At 37.9% G+C, this 17,898-nt stretch overlaps 1 protein-coding gene and 1 long non-coding RNA gene across 2 annotated transcripts in view; one reads left to right on the forward strand and one right to left on the reverse strand.

Moving 5' to 3' along the window:
* Window positions 1-715: 715 nt before the first annotated feature.
* LOC308641131 lies at window positions 716-7,899 on the reverse strand. Its single transcript, XR_014020413.1, has 4 exons — window positions 7,672-7,899; window positions 7,147-7,238; window positions 4,924-5,064; window positions 716-818 (listed from the first exon to the last, which is right to left on the reverse strand). It is a non-coding gene; the product is annotated as an uncharacterized lncRNA (long non-coding RNA).
* Window positions 7,900-8,035: 136 nt separating this feature from the next.
* RORB (RAR related orphan receptor B) overlaps window positions 8,036-17,898 on the forward strand; it is a 184,873-nt gene continuing 175,010 nt past the window's right edge. Inside the window, exon 1 of the mRNA XM_081279413.1 lies at window positions 8,036-8,696. Coding sequence (XP_081135539.1) covers window positions 8,690-8,696 — 7 coding nt within the window. The 5' untranslated portion in view covers window positions 8,036-8,689. The remainder of the gene's footprint in view (window positions 8,697-17,898) is intronic.

The following is a 17,898-nucleotide window of genomic DNA, read 5'->3' on the forward strand; positions in this document are numbered from 1 at the left end:
ATGGAATTGGATGTTTGAGGTCTTGGCATTGACTAGAATGTAGTATGAGTAATAATTTATATTAGTCCTAGTAATCCACAGACACATATTTGGTCTCTAGCCGAATTCCTATAATAGTGAAAAGGTTTAAAACCAGCATGCCAATAGGAGGGAAATATGTGAAATAATGACAATTGATTAATTAAAAATAAGAAAGTGAAAAAATTGTATCATAAATTGAGAAAAATCTAACTGAGAACTGATATGGTAAATATGAAATTAGTTTATATTCTTTGTACTCACTGATTACTTAGAAGTGTGACCAACAAGCAAAGTCTAATTGACCTGAATTGGAAAATTTGCTTGCTGCTAATTCATGAAACAGATTTTCCCAAGCAAATAATAACAATGGCCAGTAGCTAATAATATTTGCTTCATTATAATACTCTGAGCAGTATATTGGTATTGGTAAATCTGATTTCATCCCTTGAGTTTATTCTTTTCTTTCCCTCCCTCCCCGCCATCTATCTATCTATCTCTCTCTCTCTCTCTCTCTCTCTCTCTCTTTCTCTCTCTCTTTCTCTCTCTCTCTCTCTCTCTCTCTCTCTCTCTCTCTCTCTCTCACACACACACACACACACACACACACACACACACTGAATTTCAAACAGTGTCTCAGTATACTCAGTTTACTACAACAAAATGCCGGAGACAAGATGTCTTTAACAATATTTATTTCTTATAGTTTTGAAGGCTGAGAAGTCTGAGATCCAGGTACTGGCCAACTCCATGTCTGTTGAAGGCCATCTTCCTATCTTGATGGCACCTTCTTGCTATATCTTCATGGGTAGAAAGAGAAAACTATGGTGTCTCCTCTTCTTATCAGGAACCATGAAAGCTCCACCCCCATGATTTCATCTAAACTCCATCTCCTCTCAAAGGCCCCATCTCTTGGTGCCATCACATTGGGGATTAGAACTTCAACATATGAATTTAAATGGAACATGTCCACAGTAAATGCAACATGTAGACAGAACACTAGAAGCTATGTTACAGATCACAGAGCTGAGAACTAAATAGAGCTTTTATTTGTGCTGATTTCACCTTACTCCAGAACCAATGCATTTAATTTTTAGTATATCTGTCAATTGCCTTGAAAAGAAAATATCAGTATTCTACCCATTTTTTAATGTGGTAATGAGATACAGATAAATCATAGCAAATATGTGAAATGGGTTTCAAAAATAAAAAAGAAAGATTATTTAATTCCTTCAATACTAATAATTAGTCCAAGTTAGCAATTCATTCAACAAATTTTTTGAAGCATGAACTAAGAAATCATTGATCATACTAGGCACTGATAATAGAGTACAAAACAAGAAAAAAAGTCATCCTCACTTTGTGCAGTTAATATTAATTATAAATTTATTCATTCCCTTGATTAGATAGTAATAAAAAATAAATAAATGATCATAAATTCTGATATCTGGTATAAAAGAAAAAAAGAATCATAAGCAAGTATTTTTGAAGGTGGCATGATAAACTTCTTTGAGAAAATAACATTTATGCCAGTAGAGTTTTAAAATTAGAGTTACTCTATCCTCTATTGCCCAAAAGTAGAACACGCTAGAAAATGAAGGGACACTTTTAAGTATGTAGGACTTTAAGGCAAAATATAATATATATTCACAGAATTTCCAAAACAAGGTAAGGAGTACAAGTACAGATGAGTTTCTTTTCTTTTCTTTTCTTTTCTTTTCTCCTTCCTTCCTTCCTTCCTTCCTTCCTTCCTTCCTTCCTTCCTTCCTTCCTTCCTTCCTTTCTTCCTTCCTTCTTTCTTTCTTCGCCTTTCTTTTTTGGTATCAGGGATTGAACCTAAGGGCACTTAAACACTGAGCCACATCCCCAGCTCTTTTAATTTTTTTTATTTAAGACAGAGTCTCACTAACTTGTGTAGAGCTTTGATAAATTGCTGAGAGTGACTTCAAACTTGCAATCCTCCCGCCTCAGCCTCCAGAGTTGCTGGAGTTACTGGCTTGCACGCCTGGCTTAAATGAGTTTCTTAAAGCAATAGGAAGACTCTAAAGTGTTTTAGCCGGGGTGGGGGGGGGTGGGCTTGTTATCTGACTTACACTCTTAAAGATCTCTCCAACTACCAATTGGAAAATTGATGGAGTAAAGAGCAAGAATGGAGATAGACAGATTTGAGAATAGTATACTCATCTAGGGAGAAAGGATAGGAGCGTAAAATGATGATACAGTAAAGACAGAGAAATTAGCCAATTCAAGATAAATTTCAGAGAATAATCAGCGACAACAGTAAAGGTATACAAAATATTGCACATGTGTTTTAATTCATATTTTAACAAACATGAAAAAATTATGTTAAAGCTTCATTGAGTGGTCTGAAAAGAAACTACAAATATGGGGGGATAGTAGGGGATAGGAAAGGTAGCAGAATACAACAATTACTAATAGGGCAGTATGTAAAATTGTGGATGTGTAACCGATGTGATTCTGCAATCTGCATTTGGGGTAAAATTGGGGGTTCATAACCCACTTCAATCTAATGTATGAAATATGATATGTCAAGAGCTTTGTAATGTTGTAAACAACCAATAAAAAATTTAAAAAAAAAAGAAACTACAAATATGAAAAATTGTTCACCTGTAGCAGGTACAATAAAGAGAAAATTTATCCACTAAATTATCTCCAATTTCTTCTCACTGACCTCAACGTTTTGATGGTTTTTGTTTAAGTCTTTGTTTGATTTTAAACTTTGCATATATTTTTTATAAATAATATTAAACTTTTGTCTGTCAGGTGTGCAACAAATATTTTCTCCAGAGTATTGACGTTGTTTTGGGGTCTTTTGACATTCAAAATATTTACTTTTTAATCTATGTAAAGAAAAATATATCTAAATTTTTTATAGTGCCTGCTTTCCTGATTCAGAAAAGTTTCTTGCTATCCACAGTTATATAAATACACACAAAATATAATCCTATTTTTGTTAGCCTATTTATTTGCATTTAAATCTTATATTATTTCTCTTCTCTTCAGTGTTTTTGAATGTCTCATAAATCATTACTCTTGCTTGTAACCAATTTCAATCTCCAGTTCAATATATGCAGCTCTCTGCTGTACCTTATCACTGATATGTACCAAAACTGAAAATGAATCTCAATATTTCTCCCCATTTAAAAAATCAACTCCACTTTACTTATTTCTATTAATAGGAGGTTTAATAATACTCTATGCTATAAAGAAAACAAAAAGAAGATCTGATAAAGAGCTGTGAGTATATTCATTCATGAAGCTTTGGTTTGACATCCCCCTAACTTTTACCAACACATTTCACACAACCCCAAGTATCATTCACTAAACACTGTAGCTTCTGCAGGCAAAATGCGTCCTGAGATTTTTTTTTTTTTTCATTTTTACTGGTGCCAATTTAATTCAGGCTCACTTTATCTATGACATGAAATATTTGTTACAAAAGTATTTTCCTAAACTTCATGATGAACCAAATCAAGCTATTATTGTTTCATAAATTTTCACAGTAACCTTTTATTTCTTATGTCAAAATTCACTGTTCTTTACTTAATGTCACTTACTGCTCAGTGGAATAGGGTTTAAATGTATTGAAGTCTTCTTTCACACACATACTTTAAACACCTACTTTTTACCTGGCAAGATTCTAGATTCTGTCAACTCAGCACAGAAACAAATAAAATCAAGAACATTCCTGTACTTATAGAATTTATATTTTATTAGTTATATCTTGGTTTGAGTCCTTGACCCAGCATCTTGAGATTTCTGATCTCAGACAAGTGATTTAACTGTTCCAAGTCTCTGTCCCTTTATCTGGGAGGAAAAGTGATGGGGTGGGAAGGGCAGGGAGGACATATAATGTGTAACCTGTTTGCTCTTGGAGGAAATAAAAAATAGACTGATTGACCACAGTTTCCTCCTGTGTATTCAGTCCCTTTCCTGAGGTGGACCTTACTCATGTCTATCCCACAAAATGAGCTTAACTTATGTTGGGCCCATGATACTTTTTCCAGTTTATTATATACAATACAGACCACAGATTTTTAATATTTTCTTTTTTCATTTGGAAAATTTCATACTTTTTAGCTTGTATTCACATTTCAAAATGAACCAAAACTAAAGTACTAATAGATTATGAAGATTCTCTACTTATGAATAAAGTTGAGACTAGCAATTAATATGAATGAAACTAAATTTAGCTTTCTTTTATAATTATGTAACCAATCTCAAGCATTATTTTTGCTCCCCCTTTATTTCTCTCTCTCCTATTTTTCAGAAATGAAGACAGAAAACATCTTATTCAGATCTTTGCCCCAATTTGTGGTTCAATTCCTTCAGAAAAAGCAGTAGGAAGCTTTCTATCCATCAGTAATGGTCAAGCACCTATCAAGTACTAACCAGGAGCTCTTTGAAGCTCTGGAAATCCTTGCTCCTGCTCTCAGGGAGCTGACCTCCTCAAGTAGGAAGAAAAATTCTGGAATAGCTGCTGAGGCAGTGGTAACTTCCTAAATGTAAATATATCTAGAGATACAATTTCTCATCTACTACAAAAATCAGAATTTGTTACCAATGTCTTCAGCAACAGAGAGCTCAGTATTTTACTCCTTCCATTTCTAATAGGTTCAAATGTCAAAAATTCTGTCCTTCCCAACATTTAAAGGTAGCTTTATATCTCTTTCTCAACTTTCACAACCACACAGCCTGCTGAACTAGACTAACTACACTCAAATCTTTCAGTCATTCCTAGTGTAGTATTGTCAATATTTCTCCAAGATTCACAATTATTTAAGATACTCTCTATGTATAGATGGACCATCTCAGAATATAATGAATCAGGACTTACTCTTGGGCTTCAAGCATTTAGGATCCTAAATACCACGAACACTTTACCTGGTGGGCTCATGTTAAAGCTTTGTCTCCTTGATGATACTTCTTATCATTATACATGGCTTTGCAGCTAGACTGAGCAGAAGCAGGCAACACTTAGTTGAAATTACATCAATTCTTGAGATTGAGCACAGCCCTGTGCGACTGAGATGGACATTGAAATTAATCAGAATTGAACTACCAGCTTTGAACATTCTTCAGGTCCAGAGACAAAAGTGAAGTTTCAAGTTTATGGGAAATTATTCAAATAAAATTAATGATTCTATAGGTTATGGCTTGGAATGAATTGTTCACCAGATGCTCCTATGTTAATATAGAAGGGTTTAGCGGTAAAGTGATTGGATTGTGAAAGCTGTAACCTAGTCAGTCCATCTTAGTTTGAGTGAACTAAATGGGTGGTAACTGGGGTCAGATGTGGCTGAAAAGAGATGGATCACTGGGAGTGTCCCCTGGAAGGGTTCCTCTTCCCTGAAGCACCTTCCCCTTTCTCTTTGTGTTTCCTCACCATCATGGACAAATCATCTCTCCTCACCATGTCCATCCTTCATGATGTTCTGCCTCATCTTGGGCCCAGAACAATCAAGTCAGCCCACCACAGACCAAATCTCTGAAAGAGTAAGCTCAAAATAACCTTTTTCTCCTCAAAGTTGTTCTTGTCAGGTAGTTTGGTCACAGTGATGAAAATATAACTAATACATTGTCTTAATGTAAACAAGGATATTATATTATTATTATACCAGTTGAAAAATGAATATTTGCTCACAAGTAATAAAACAACCAGATGACATGTTAGTATTTTGTGATTTCTTAGAAAATGATGACTTCTTTCATTTAAATACTGAATATTTGCTTTACATAAATGTGAGTTGAAATAAATGTGAAATTTATTAGAAAAAAATGAACAACTCAGTTTTAAATTTTTAGGAAGATCCAAATGTCATAGATTACCACATCTAAACCCCTGATCATTCTAAAAGAGAAAATATTTTCATATCACCATATATAATGCAATTTTGAAAAATTAAAAACAAATTATTTCTCATTTCTCATTAACAACTTCTTTTTAAAATGTTCAGAAGGAATCAAGAAGTATGTTCTAAACAAAAAATACTCTTTGTTGAATTCATAAAACAAAGGGCATATAAAAATGTGTAAAGGGTAAATATTCTTCAGATATACTTACTATCATTTTCAAAGATAATAGATACTTCAGTTGTAAAAGCAAATTTTAGAATTCAATAAACAGCAACTCAAGGGGACGCAAAAGAGTTAAAATTTTTGAATTTTGAAGTTTCTCTTTACTGTAATGAGAAATAGAAATCTAAAAATAATAACAATAATAATTACAATGTTTACAAAGGCTTTGAAATTTTTAATATTCCTGTGTCTCTGCTTGAAGCACATAAAATTAAAATGATATAGTCACAATTTGTTTCCTGACTATTTTATATGCAGTAATTTTTAATGAAGCAACTAAATTAGGCATAACTTAGTGCAGCTTTAATGTAGTTATGATGAATATATTTTACTTGATTAAAAATGATAAAACCAGGGAGCCTTAAATATTATCTTAAAAGATTAACTACTGTGTCAATTACAAATCTAGGAGAAAGGTATTTATAAGGGAATAACTATTCTGAACAGTAACTTCCTTTTGTTCACTTTATTTAATTAACGACTCAATCAACTTTCGCTCTTAATACTAAAATTATCTTAATTTACACAATGGCTTGCAAATGGAAGGGCACGAAGCAAGGTTGTGTCAATATAACAAGGCTAAAGATTCAGCAAGAAACCCATTTTTCATTTAATCAGGAGAGAAAACTACTTAGCAGTGTAGAGTTATGTAATTACATCATATTTTGTGTTAGTTGACACATTATGAATACAGGTAAGAATCAAATTATCTGAGTACCTAAATTATGATGGAATCTGCCTAAAGGTACACTAATAAGTATATGTCTCAGTGCCTTAAAACTGAGTAAATCTGACAATTTTTTTTCCATCTCCCTGTCTTTTAGGGTGACTAATTAACCAAAGTATTTAAGAAATTCCCTATTGTAGGGAAGGAAGTAGATGTAATCATCTAAAGGACATGTTTATTTTGTCCACAGAAAGGGAAAGACTTGCAAAGGAACAGTTTTGATATATACATTAGATTTTTATCAGAATACAAATGAAGGGTCATAGATGACAAATTTCACCTATGGAATACAAACAACTTACCCATGTTTTATTGTCCTCTAAATAGGTAAACGTCTTCAGGGAGCAACTAAAATCAACAGCTTCTTCCTCTTAAGTCCTGACACCTTCATTCACTAAAAAGAACACAATCCTACCTTTGTTAGGTGGCTCCATCACTAAGGGGACCACACTGCCAATGTAGGCCTTTATCCTGAAGTCCAGTAGCCCACTACCATGGGATTCTTCAAATGCTAATAAAAAACAATTTCCTTGTCAAAAGCACACACACTCTCTCTCTCAAAAATTCTTTCTTTCCTTCCTTCAATTTTTTTTAAGGAAAAGGGAAGCAAGGAGCAGCTGAACAGTGTTTTAAAGAAAACTGATGACTACCTGCATGGAATTGATTATAGTTATGCTAAAAGTGAGATAAAAAATGATTTTGCATTCTTCTACCACTTAAACTGAAGCGTCCCGCCATGGAAATCCCTGTCAAAAAATGCGTTTATCGAAAAAGAACTCTGCAAAGCACTGCCTTAAATTCAAAACTAACTATTCGGGGCCACAGACCTGTCGCAAGGGAGGGAAGGTGGGATCTGGAGAGTACGGAGTCTCTTTCCTCAGAAGGACTGCCCAGTGTCCCCTTCCATACTACTGGAGTTGGAAATGAATGTCACCTGCAGATCTGCCTGACCTTCTCAGTCGCTCCTTCTCCTCTACCCTGTTCGGATAGTCTCTAATTCCCAGTTGCTGCCCCGGCGGCCTGCGACTCCAGTGAGTGTCACTAACTCCCGCCCTCTGCCTCTGGTCGCGTCCCCTCCCCCGAGGTCCCAGCCTCTCCAAACGCTGCCGGGAGCTGATTGGCGTCAGCGCTGACAGGAGGCGGGGCCTGGAAGTCGCGGCCAAACCCGCCCTCGCGTATAAGCCCCTTCTCAGCTCCCTCTCTCCATCTCTCTCCTCTTTCTCTCTCGCTCCCTTCCTCTCGGTAACTGAACAGTGAAAATTCACATTGTGGATCCGCTAACAGGCACAGATGTCATGTGAAAACGCACATGCTCTGCCATCCACACCGCCTTTCTTTCTTTTCTTTCTGTTTCTTTTTTTTCCCCTTGCTCCTTCTCCCTCTTCTTTGTAACTAACAAAACCACCACCAACTCCTCCTCCTCCTGCTGCCCTTCCTCCTCCTCCTCAGTCCAAGTGATCACAAAAGAAATCTTCCGAGCCGGAGGCGGTGGCATTTTTAAAAAGCAAGCACACTGGAGAGAAAGAAATAAGAAAAACAAAAGCAAAACAAAAACCCAGACACCAGCAGCCAGGACATTTTTTCGCCCTTCCTGAAAACAAACAAACAAACAAACAACCATCAAAGCAGTCACCGTCACCAACACCAAAACTGTTAACATTGCGACGGCGGCGGCGGCAGCAAACGTCACCCTGAGGCCACAGCGTCCGCCTAAAGGGATGGTTTCCTCGGCAGCGCAGCTCTTCGCCGACCACCTTCACTCGTGCTGAGCGGGATTTTTGGGCTCTCTGGGGTTCGGGCTGGGAGCAGCTTCATGACTACGCGGAGCGGGGGAGCGGCCACACCATGCGAGGTAAGCGAGCCTGCGGGCGCCCTGGGTCACCCGTCCGGCCAACTCTAACCAGATGGGGAGATGGGGGAGGGGAGGGCACTCAGCCCAAGGGGAAAGAGGTTGGCGAGGCGCAGTTTCCCGAGTTCGCGTTCGCAGGTGGGGTTGCAAATGGCCTGGGCGTAGAAAGTTGTGGGAAGATTTTGATGCCTCTCGGGAGTTCTGGAGGAACGCGGGAGGGCGCTTTTTTGGAGAGGGGAACAGCGCTAGTTACTTCCTCGGGTTCTTGAGTTACTACCGGGAATCTTTTTTGCGTGTTGCTTGCGGGTGCGGAAACTGAGGCAGGATGGAGGGCGAGCCGGGAAAGAGATGCTTTGGGGTAGAGGTAACTGAAAGCGCACCGCACGCAGTGGTCGCCGGCCGAAGGTGGGCGTGCAGGGCATTAGGGCGAACACGCTGGGGCACATTCACTTGACAGGTTACAAGGCCCACTAGCGTCCCAGCCAGCTGACGCTTCCCTTCCCAGGAGTGGTTGAGGGGTGGCGTAGCCGAACTGGACGCTGATGCAGGACGCTCCTTCAGGTCGCCGCTGCGCCCTGGCCAGTGCTGCGCAGGAACAAGAGCTATTCCCCGCACCCCCCCCCCCGCAAAAAAAAAAAAAAAAAAAAAAAGTTGTACTGAGAAAGTTCTGGAGATTAGAGACAGCAGTGCCCGCAGCGGTAGAGGAACCCGGAGCTTTCTCTTCGCTTTAGGAGGTGGTGCTGCGCCAGCCCTCCTGCCAAGACCCGGGTGGTCAGTGGCGGCGGAGGTGGGACCCCGGGGCAAACTGGCGGTTGTGGGACAGCATGCGGGGACAGAGGCCGGACACCTGCTCTGACTGCACCCTGGACTACAGAGAAGCTGACCAGGGGAGTTGGGGAATCAGTTTGTCCGTTTCCTTTCCTGTAGTACCAGGGACCTCCAGGTTTCCCGTGTTCTGTGCCCGGGCCCCTTCTCCCTCACTTTCTGGTTAGCCACAACTTCACACTTTCTTGAAGAAGCGGCCAGGTGCCCGCCTGATATGGAGATCAGAGCACCTTTGGGCACCCATCCCTACAGCCGAGTCTCTCCTCCTGGCTACCCTGCGGTTCTTTGGGGGTCCTTCTCTCCCCCTTCACAAGTCCCTCCGAATCCTGACAACAAAAAGTGGGAAATGGTCTGCTCCGGACCTTCCTGTATCCTGGACCCAGAGAGAGGTAGCCTAGGCAGGAAGCCTTTAGGAGAATGGGCTGCAAATACTTGCACCTCCCATCAGACTATATTCCACTCCCACCCCAGACTTCAAGCGTCTCAAGGAGGCAGTGGGTATTACCTCCACCCAGTCTGTCCGCGGTGAGCCCGAGTCTGACCCCAAAGGCACACACAGGGATTGTGGACTTGATGTGGCAGAAGAGGGAAAGAGGAAAAGGGACAGAGAAAGGCTGCCCGTGGGATGCTAGGGGAAAAGTGTAGATGAGGGACAAGGATATTCTGGTGGGATGATCTTGATTGACCTGCGCGCTCTAAGTATGGGATCAACCTGTGTGTGCGCACTGGCTCCAGCTAATTGTCCCAGTTGGAGATTGGGCAGAGGCTCCGCTATCCAGATTCTTTCAAGAAACTGTACTTGGGCAAATGCTGCGAAGAGAGCTTTTACTTAGCGAGAGACGCCCCAGTCTTTGTTTTTCTTTTTGGGTCCAGTCTCACCATCCCATCCATTTTCCTTTCAGTTCCCCTTTGCATGGTCTGAAGCTGCCAGTTGGTCCTTCCCGATTTTTTTCCCCCTTAACAACATGCCCCCTACAGCTGGGTGAAGGTCTGAAACCACGTGCCACCTCAGTTGATACCAGGCACTAGGACCTCAAGCATAAAAACTGCTCACTCTTCTTACACTGTAGAATGGAGAGTGGCACAGGGCAGGTGTGGGTTGTACCTTGATCCCTTAGCTCCTGAAGGAGTAGTTTGCTGGGTACAGTCTGATGTTCACTGTGGTGGTTGCTTCAGGGACTCCAGGAGCTTGAAGTATTGAAAGCCAGGGATAGTCCTCATGCTTACCTTGGGAAATACAGTGTGAGGCCATAACTGTGTTCCAGAGGGCACCAGCTTCACCAGGCTGGCAGGACAACTTATCAATGCTAATTTGAGAGGATTCCTTGGAGGAAGCCTGGAAAGAACTTTATGGAGAAAAAGTAAGGGCTAAATCTTTCTGGCACCCTCCCTGGCTGTGCTTTCTGGACCTCTTACTGTCTCTCCTCCACTGTCTTTTCACATTTCTAATGCCCTACCCCACCATCAGGAGATGTTTGTTAAGGACAGAATGGGAACCAACCAGACTCCCCATGGGAGTTGGGGTTAAACTTGAGTTTGAACTTGAGAGGTACAAGAGGTAAAAGGAATCACCTTTCCCTAGTGCAGAGCTACTAAACTTTGGGGGGAGGGGCGGGTTTTGAACTTAGCCTTACAGCGTGCCCACTCCATTCCTCCCATACACCCCTGCCTCCGACACAATCGCGCGCTGAAAACACACACACACACACACACACACACACACACGCTTGCGCGCGCGTCCTCCCCATTCCCAGGTGGTCTGGTGGTTGCTTTGGCTCTACAGTTTGCAGCTGGCAACTGTCCTGAGTCAGGGCACTTTGTGCTACTCAAACGTGGTTCCCGATTGAGTAATTCCCCCTCTGGGCCAATCCAGCAAACCTACCCGGACCCCAGTTCCCCTTCACCCTGCCCCCGCTTCCGCCTAGGTTATTTAAGACTTTATTCCCTGGGAAGCTCCCTGGTAAGAGGTTAAGAGGCTCTGTTCTTTGAGTTCTTGCCCTGCCCCACCGCTGAACTGTGTTCAGGACGCAGAGCGGTGGCTTACCCTGGCCTGGGGCGGAGGAGGTTGTACTTGGTGGCGCACAAAGCATTTCACCCTTTGTCTGCGAGAGTGTATCATATGAGTTCTAGAGATGCTTCTTTGTACATGGCATTATCGAAAGAAATAACTTCTGAAGGCGAAAGGAAGGACTTTTAATTATACTCATCCCTAGGTAAGAAAGGAGTGAGCACAGGCAGGTGTGGGTTTCCAGGCTTCTTCCTGAAAAATCTGCCAGTTGTGTATTACACAGGGCACGGGAATGGTCGGATTTTTCAGTCCTTCCTCTGCAGAAAACCCTGCTTCCAAAAACAGGGGCACAGATGTCGTCGCAATCAATAGGTGATTGTCGCTTGGGCGGATTAGAAATCTGGTTTTATGCTTGTTGTAAACAAGGATGGGGCTTGGCTTTTCTAGAGTCCAGTTTTCATCTATTATTTCAAGTAGTTTAATTTTTATTAACTGCAAAACTTTAGAAAAGAGGCAGTTTGCTCTCAAATGTATGGCCATCCTTCAAAAGTATGGAGCTCTGAATGTCCTGCTAGGGGGCCTTTAGAAAAAAATATATACACATATATATTTTTTTTTCTTGAACAAGTTCTTGCTCTTAATTTCCTCCACAAATTCCAATTGAATATTTCCAATTAAGTATTTCCAACCAACATTCCACCTCCCACAATTAGAAAACACTGCTGGAAGGACATCCCAGCAGTCCATTAATAATTGCTCATTAAGTAATCATCAGTAAACTGTCTTTACTCCAAGAAAAATAATCATTCAATCAGTTTAAAGAAAAATTTTAAAGCTGTATTTCAAGTATTGTTGAAAAACTACATAGCCAGAAAGATAAACTCTTTTCTTAAATGGTTACATCTAGTGACTTCCCCCACCCCCTCACTGGATATCCTGGGTGAATTTCTAACAAGTACTGGGAAGCAGAGGTTCTTGACAACCCTGGGCTTCTGGACAGCCAGTAGACAGCCATGGCTTTTCTTTTTCTCAATTTGTAGAGACTCAGGAATTGAGCAACCAGGATTGAAATGTAAAGGAAGAAATGTTGAGCAGCAGGCTTCATAAACAAGGGACATAGACTTAAAACTCCTTTGTTAGTATTCATTTAAAACTTACAAGTCCTTAGATATTCCACCAACAGGAGTATAGCTTTTGATCATTAGAGAATCCTTTAAAGATAATTATTTTTTGCAACATTATTAAAGTGGTTTTATGTGACAGTTTAACATTAATGTCAATTACTCATTAGTTCATACTCATAGCCAAATACAAATATTAACATTTACTTATGATGGTAACAGTTTGCTAAATAGCAAACTATTAGCAGCCTTAAAAGCTATTATTCATGTGTACATTTGCATAGATTGTATTTTAAGTGTTTCAAAGTCTTAAAACCTATTTTTACAGCAACTAATGTTCTACCGCAACAAGAAATTATGAAGTTTTACTGTTGGACATTATGAAAATAATATTTGAATCCTGTAAAATATCTTCTTTTTTTCAAAAGTAACATTAACAGAATTGACCCTGGGATTTTAATACAGGAAGTTTTTCTATGCAAAAAGACAAGTAAAATGCTTTTTTTTTTTTAGCTATTGCTTCACATTTTATTAACTTGTATTCACCTTTGAGGAATATCAAACGACCTGTATAATTTTTATACTTTTGCTACAATAGTTTTAAGAAGTAAAAGTGTGAATCACAGGACATTAAACAGATTTTTTTTTCACTGCAATTAACAATGGCCCTCAAATTTTAGATGCATATTATAACATTTAATTGATAGTTTAAAATTATTCTAGTAATTTATTATTAAAATTATAGATATATGAGTCACTGTGATTCTGCAAAATTGAGGTTTAAAATCAGAGCCTAGTCATGCATTGGTGAAGCCTAAGATTTACAATTAAATGTATTGTGAAATAAGAAAATTAATGCCAAAGTCATATTTTGTCCAAATCAAAATAAGCTTGGTTTAAAGGTACATGCACATATGTTATGAATGTAAAAACTATGAGCAACTGAAGTGATTTAAAATAATATTTTTATTCTAGTACTATAACGAGAATTTCTTAAGGATAAACTATTTCAATCTTTATTCCACAAAAACAAAAACAAGTAAAGACTTTTAATTATATTGGCATCAATTTAATTGATATTAATACATCATGTTATGCTGCTCAATTATATAGGACAGTAAATATAAAAAAGGAAATTGTGCTTAATAATTAATACAAGCTTTTCATTCCAGGTGTAGTTCTACTATTCCATCCACTCCTATCCAAAGGATAGAAATTAAACAGACTAATGAAACAGGTCTTTTTGTGAGGTAATGAATGATGACCTTTGATAAAATGAGCACACTCTACCTAAAAGTATTATTCCTGTAATTTTATAATCATCTTCCACTTTCAGCTTCTTGCAAATATTTATCTTACTTTGAATGGAATCTCTGACTTAACAGAATCCCTAGCAGATAATAGCAGTCTTTGGAGGCGTCTGTTGATACACACTGATACGCAATATGTATATGTATATGCCTAAAACCACCCACTCAGACAAAAAGAATGAATATTTGAGAGAGAAAATCATTCTTATCTTTGCTTTCACAATCCAGTCTTCCAAACTCAAACATATTTAGAGAGACAGAAGCAACTTTCCAGAGTGTTCAGAGGGAAGATATGAATACATGTGGTACTTGAGTCGAATAAAAAAAGGGACTGTTAATAGCATCTATTTATAAATAATCTACACAAAACTCTATTATACTACCTAATGATAATTAGAGGGAAAAGGAATCAAAGAATTCAGAACTGCCAAATAAATAAAATATTCTCTCTCAAATTAAGCAACAAATTCATAGATAACAAGGCTTATGCCATGAATTTGAAGGATGTCTCCTTTGTAGCCCAAGACAAAGGGAGCATAGAGGAATAAATATTGATTGAACTAATCATCTGATGAATAGAAATGAGATTTACCAGTGCACCAATATAATAGGCTATGTTAACTAGTTCTTTCATGGCGCATATGCTGCCCTTTCAACCCCTGACCCCATCCATTCAATTCTTAATGAGGGAAACCACAGGTGTTATAACGGCATTTATAGTGAATCAAGCTAAATATAATAACCATGTGGTTAACTAATGGCATTGTGTGCAGAGTCTTATAAAAGGAAATATTGTGTCCATAGTGTCACAAAATTATTGTATATTTCAAATCACTTGGAATTTTGGCTTGCTCAGGTAACCTTTAAAATATATGCTTGTGGTCATTGATATTTCAAGTCCAAGTTTTGGTCACATTACAGTAAGTGCAATTTTATTAATGTTTACCTAAGAAGCTAAAATGTGTTAGTCAATATATATATATATATATTTACCCACATTCTTGTACACCTTACAGAGTACACATTTAAAAATAACAGGCGGCATAGTATTCTATACTTAATATAGAAAGCATCTTTCTTGGTTAGTGGTTATTTTATAAATATCGGAAATAGATTATAGCTTTATAATGATAACTAGATAATAAATTTTATTTTAAAATAAAATTAGGATGCCCTTGATATAGGTATGTTCTTACAAAAGCCAAAATAAACGTGTCACTTTTTGCTGAAATATGGGACTAAAAATTTATTCAAAAGCATGCTTTTATAAAAGAGCAAAAGTAATTTGCTTTGACTTGAGTGTCTTCATCATTGCATAGTGAATATTTTATTAACTGGCTGGGTATGCTGACTTTGTAAATTACTTTATTAGAATGGGCATTCATTAATGTCACTTTTTATGTGATTATTTATCATGTTATGTGGTCCTGGGTTATATTTCTCTAATTGAGAGGAATCATTGACATCGGCAAAGAAAGAACACATTAATCTGGATATTTACCGTATTATGTTTTTTGTTACCAAACACCCTGGCACCGTGGTGCACGTGAAAGACTTGGGATGTTTAAGGAAAAAAAAAAAACCCTGTGAGATAGATTTTACCTCATAGTAAATCTTTTTTCAAAATTAATGCAATGAGTACATTTTCAATTATATTTAAAATTTTTATAAAATTTCCAATAAAGCATCCTTCTTTTAAACTGGTACACCATTACCTGAATTGCTTAGACTATGTTACAGTCATGTGACAACAGCAGATATGCAATATTTTAATATTGAATCAGAAGTCTGAACAGTGCTTTCTGAATTTTGGCATAAAATTATCCTTAAAAATGAAAGAGCAGTAGCTTTTCTAAAAGGCCTTGGCATTTATAACAAGAACTTGGCATGAACTAAATGAGTATTATTAGCTGAAAAAAAAAGTAAGTAGATTCTCATCTTAATTTTTAGACCAACTTTAAAATACTTGTTTTCAAATGCAATTTCTTATTTAGCAATACCTAAGCTTGCCTCTCTCCTGATGTGAAAACTTCAAACTCATTGATCAACTAATTTCTAGGAACCTAAGTTAAATTTTAGTCTCATATATGAGAACGAGATCATCTTGCCGGAGCTTTTCCATTTCAGCTGTAATTTTAAAAGGGATAGGCTCAAAAATGTCATCATTTGCATCAGTATACATACTAATGGAAATACATGTAAGTCACACATTTATTTAAAAATAATTGAGCATCCACCCTAAAGTAAGGTATAGCATGGAATCCCAAGGATGCTCACGTTGCTAAAGCAGGGTCCACTGGTGCAGTAGAAGCCAGAACAAACTAGACTATAAAAGGGATGCTATCCAAAGTCAGAGTAGCTCTCACAGCGGAAGCAATACTTGATATAGGTCTCAAAGGATGAGTGAAGTCCCTTTTTCAGTTAACTTGTTCACCATAAAGAGGTCTTTTAAATTATTGTTAGTTGTATCCCTCAGTTGCCTTATATAGTTGGTACTATGTATAATTGAGTTTATTAAGGCAGAGCTATCCAGAAAAGAAAATAACCTGATGTAGAACAAGTACTTTTCTCAAATATGCTCAAGTAAAAATTAAAAATAAAAACAATAGCCGCAAGTTTAAGGCAATTCTTAAAGTTACAATTAAAAAAGAATTCTAGAGACAACTGCTAGTATGAGGAAGAGTATAAATTTTTATTTAAAAAAAAAGCATCATCAAGAAGAAATGTGAAATACTTTAAAATATCCTTATATATTTGTTTTGTAAGGGAAATTCTTATTTTTAAAGTAAGGAAGTGGCTGATATATATTGATTTTATGTTGCTCCCTGCAACAATTTTTTAAATGTTTAATCTATTATCTGAAAGTAGCAATATCTACTCTAGGGAGTATCTTAGATTACCAGATATCAGGGAGAATAAAATCCCTTGGAGTAATAGAGTATGTAGGCAGTGTCTGAGGCCCACAGTGATATCCTGCAAACTCTTCCATCCCAAGAACTTGGATGTAGTATGGTACTCTGAAAATTAAGCTATAAAATCAATACACAGTGGTCTCACTGACATTTGAGCTATTCTCTCTCTTAAGCATATTTAAAAGGAAAATTCTGAAGACTCAATAATAAAAACCTGAGTGTGAGAGGTAAATATTGGCCAGGTCCATCCCAGCACTATTTATGGGTAAATTGCTGACCAGGCTGAAACAAATGTCAGTACACTGCTCCTCATTTTGAAATAAAAATTTGTCTTTCTGGTCATACTTATTCGCTCTTCTGAGCTTAGTTAACATGGGTCCTCATGTTGATGTCTGATCCACTCTGAAACATTGGCAAGGTCAAGTTTCAAAGCTGAAAAAAAGACTGAGCTGGGGAGAATTCACAGAAGTAAATGCCACTATTTGAAACTTCCAGGCAGCCTAATTGTCACTGCTAGCCATAACCCTGTGCTTTAGCATGAGTCACGGTGAACAAGATCACAGTCATACTTTTTCAGTCCTGAAAAACTGACTCTTTTCTTTAATGCTGTTTATTAACTAGAATTTATTAGACTAAGTAATTGCACTCCCCTGTTATAACAACATTTCAATAACATACTAACTATGGTACTTGATCTCTTTATTTCTTGGAACTGGAAGGATTCAAGAAGTGGCTGAATGATCACATTTCTTGGGGGCTTTTCTAAAAAGGCAAAAGAGTAGAAGGCCCCGATTTCTTTTATTAGCTTTGACTGAACAGTCATTTAATAAGACGATTGGTTTTTTGGACACGCCCAAGTAGTTTTACTTGAACTGTTACATGTAACATAAGTCTAGCTTTTAGAGAAATATGACTAGTACTTAGTAAACATTAAACCACTATTTTGATCTTTTCATTAAAGAGACTATTTAAAAGCAATCTTATTAAATAGGATCAGAATGCATTGTTGCCTGTAATTAACTCTGAGAA

Source organism: Spermophilus citellus (assembly GCF_964194105.1).
Source record: "Spermophilus citellus genome assembly, chromosome: 2".
Lineage (NCBI taxonomy): Eukaryota > Metazoa > Chordata > Mammalia > Rodentia > Sciuridae > Spermophilus > Spermophilus citellus.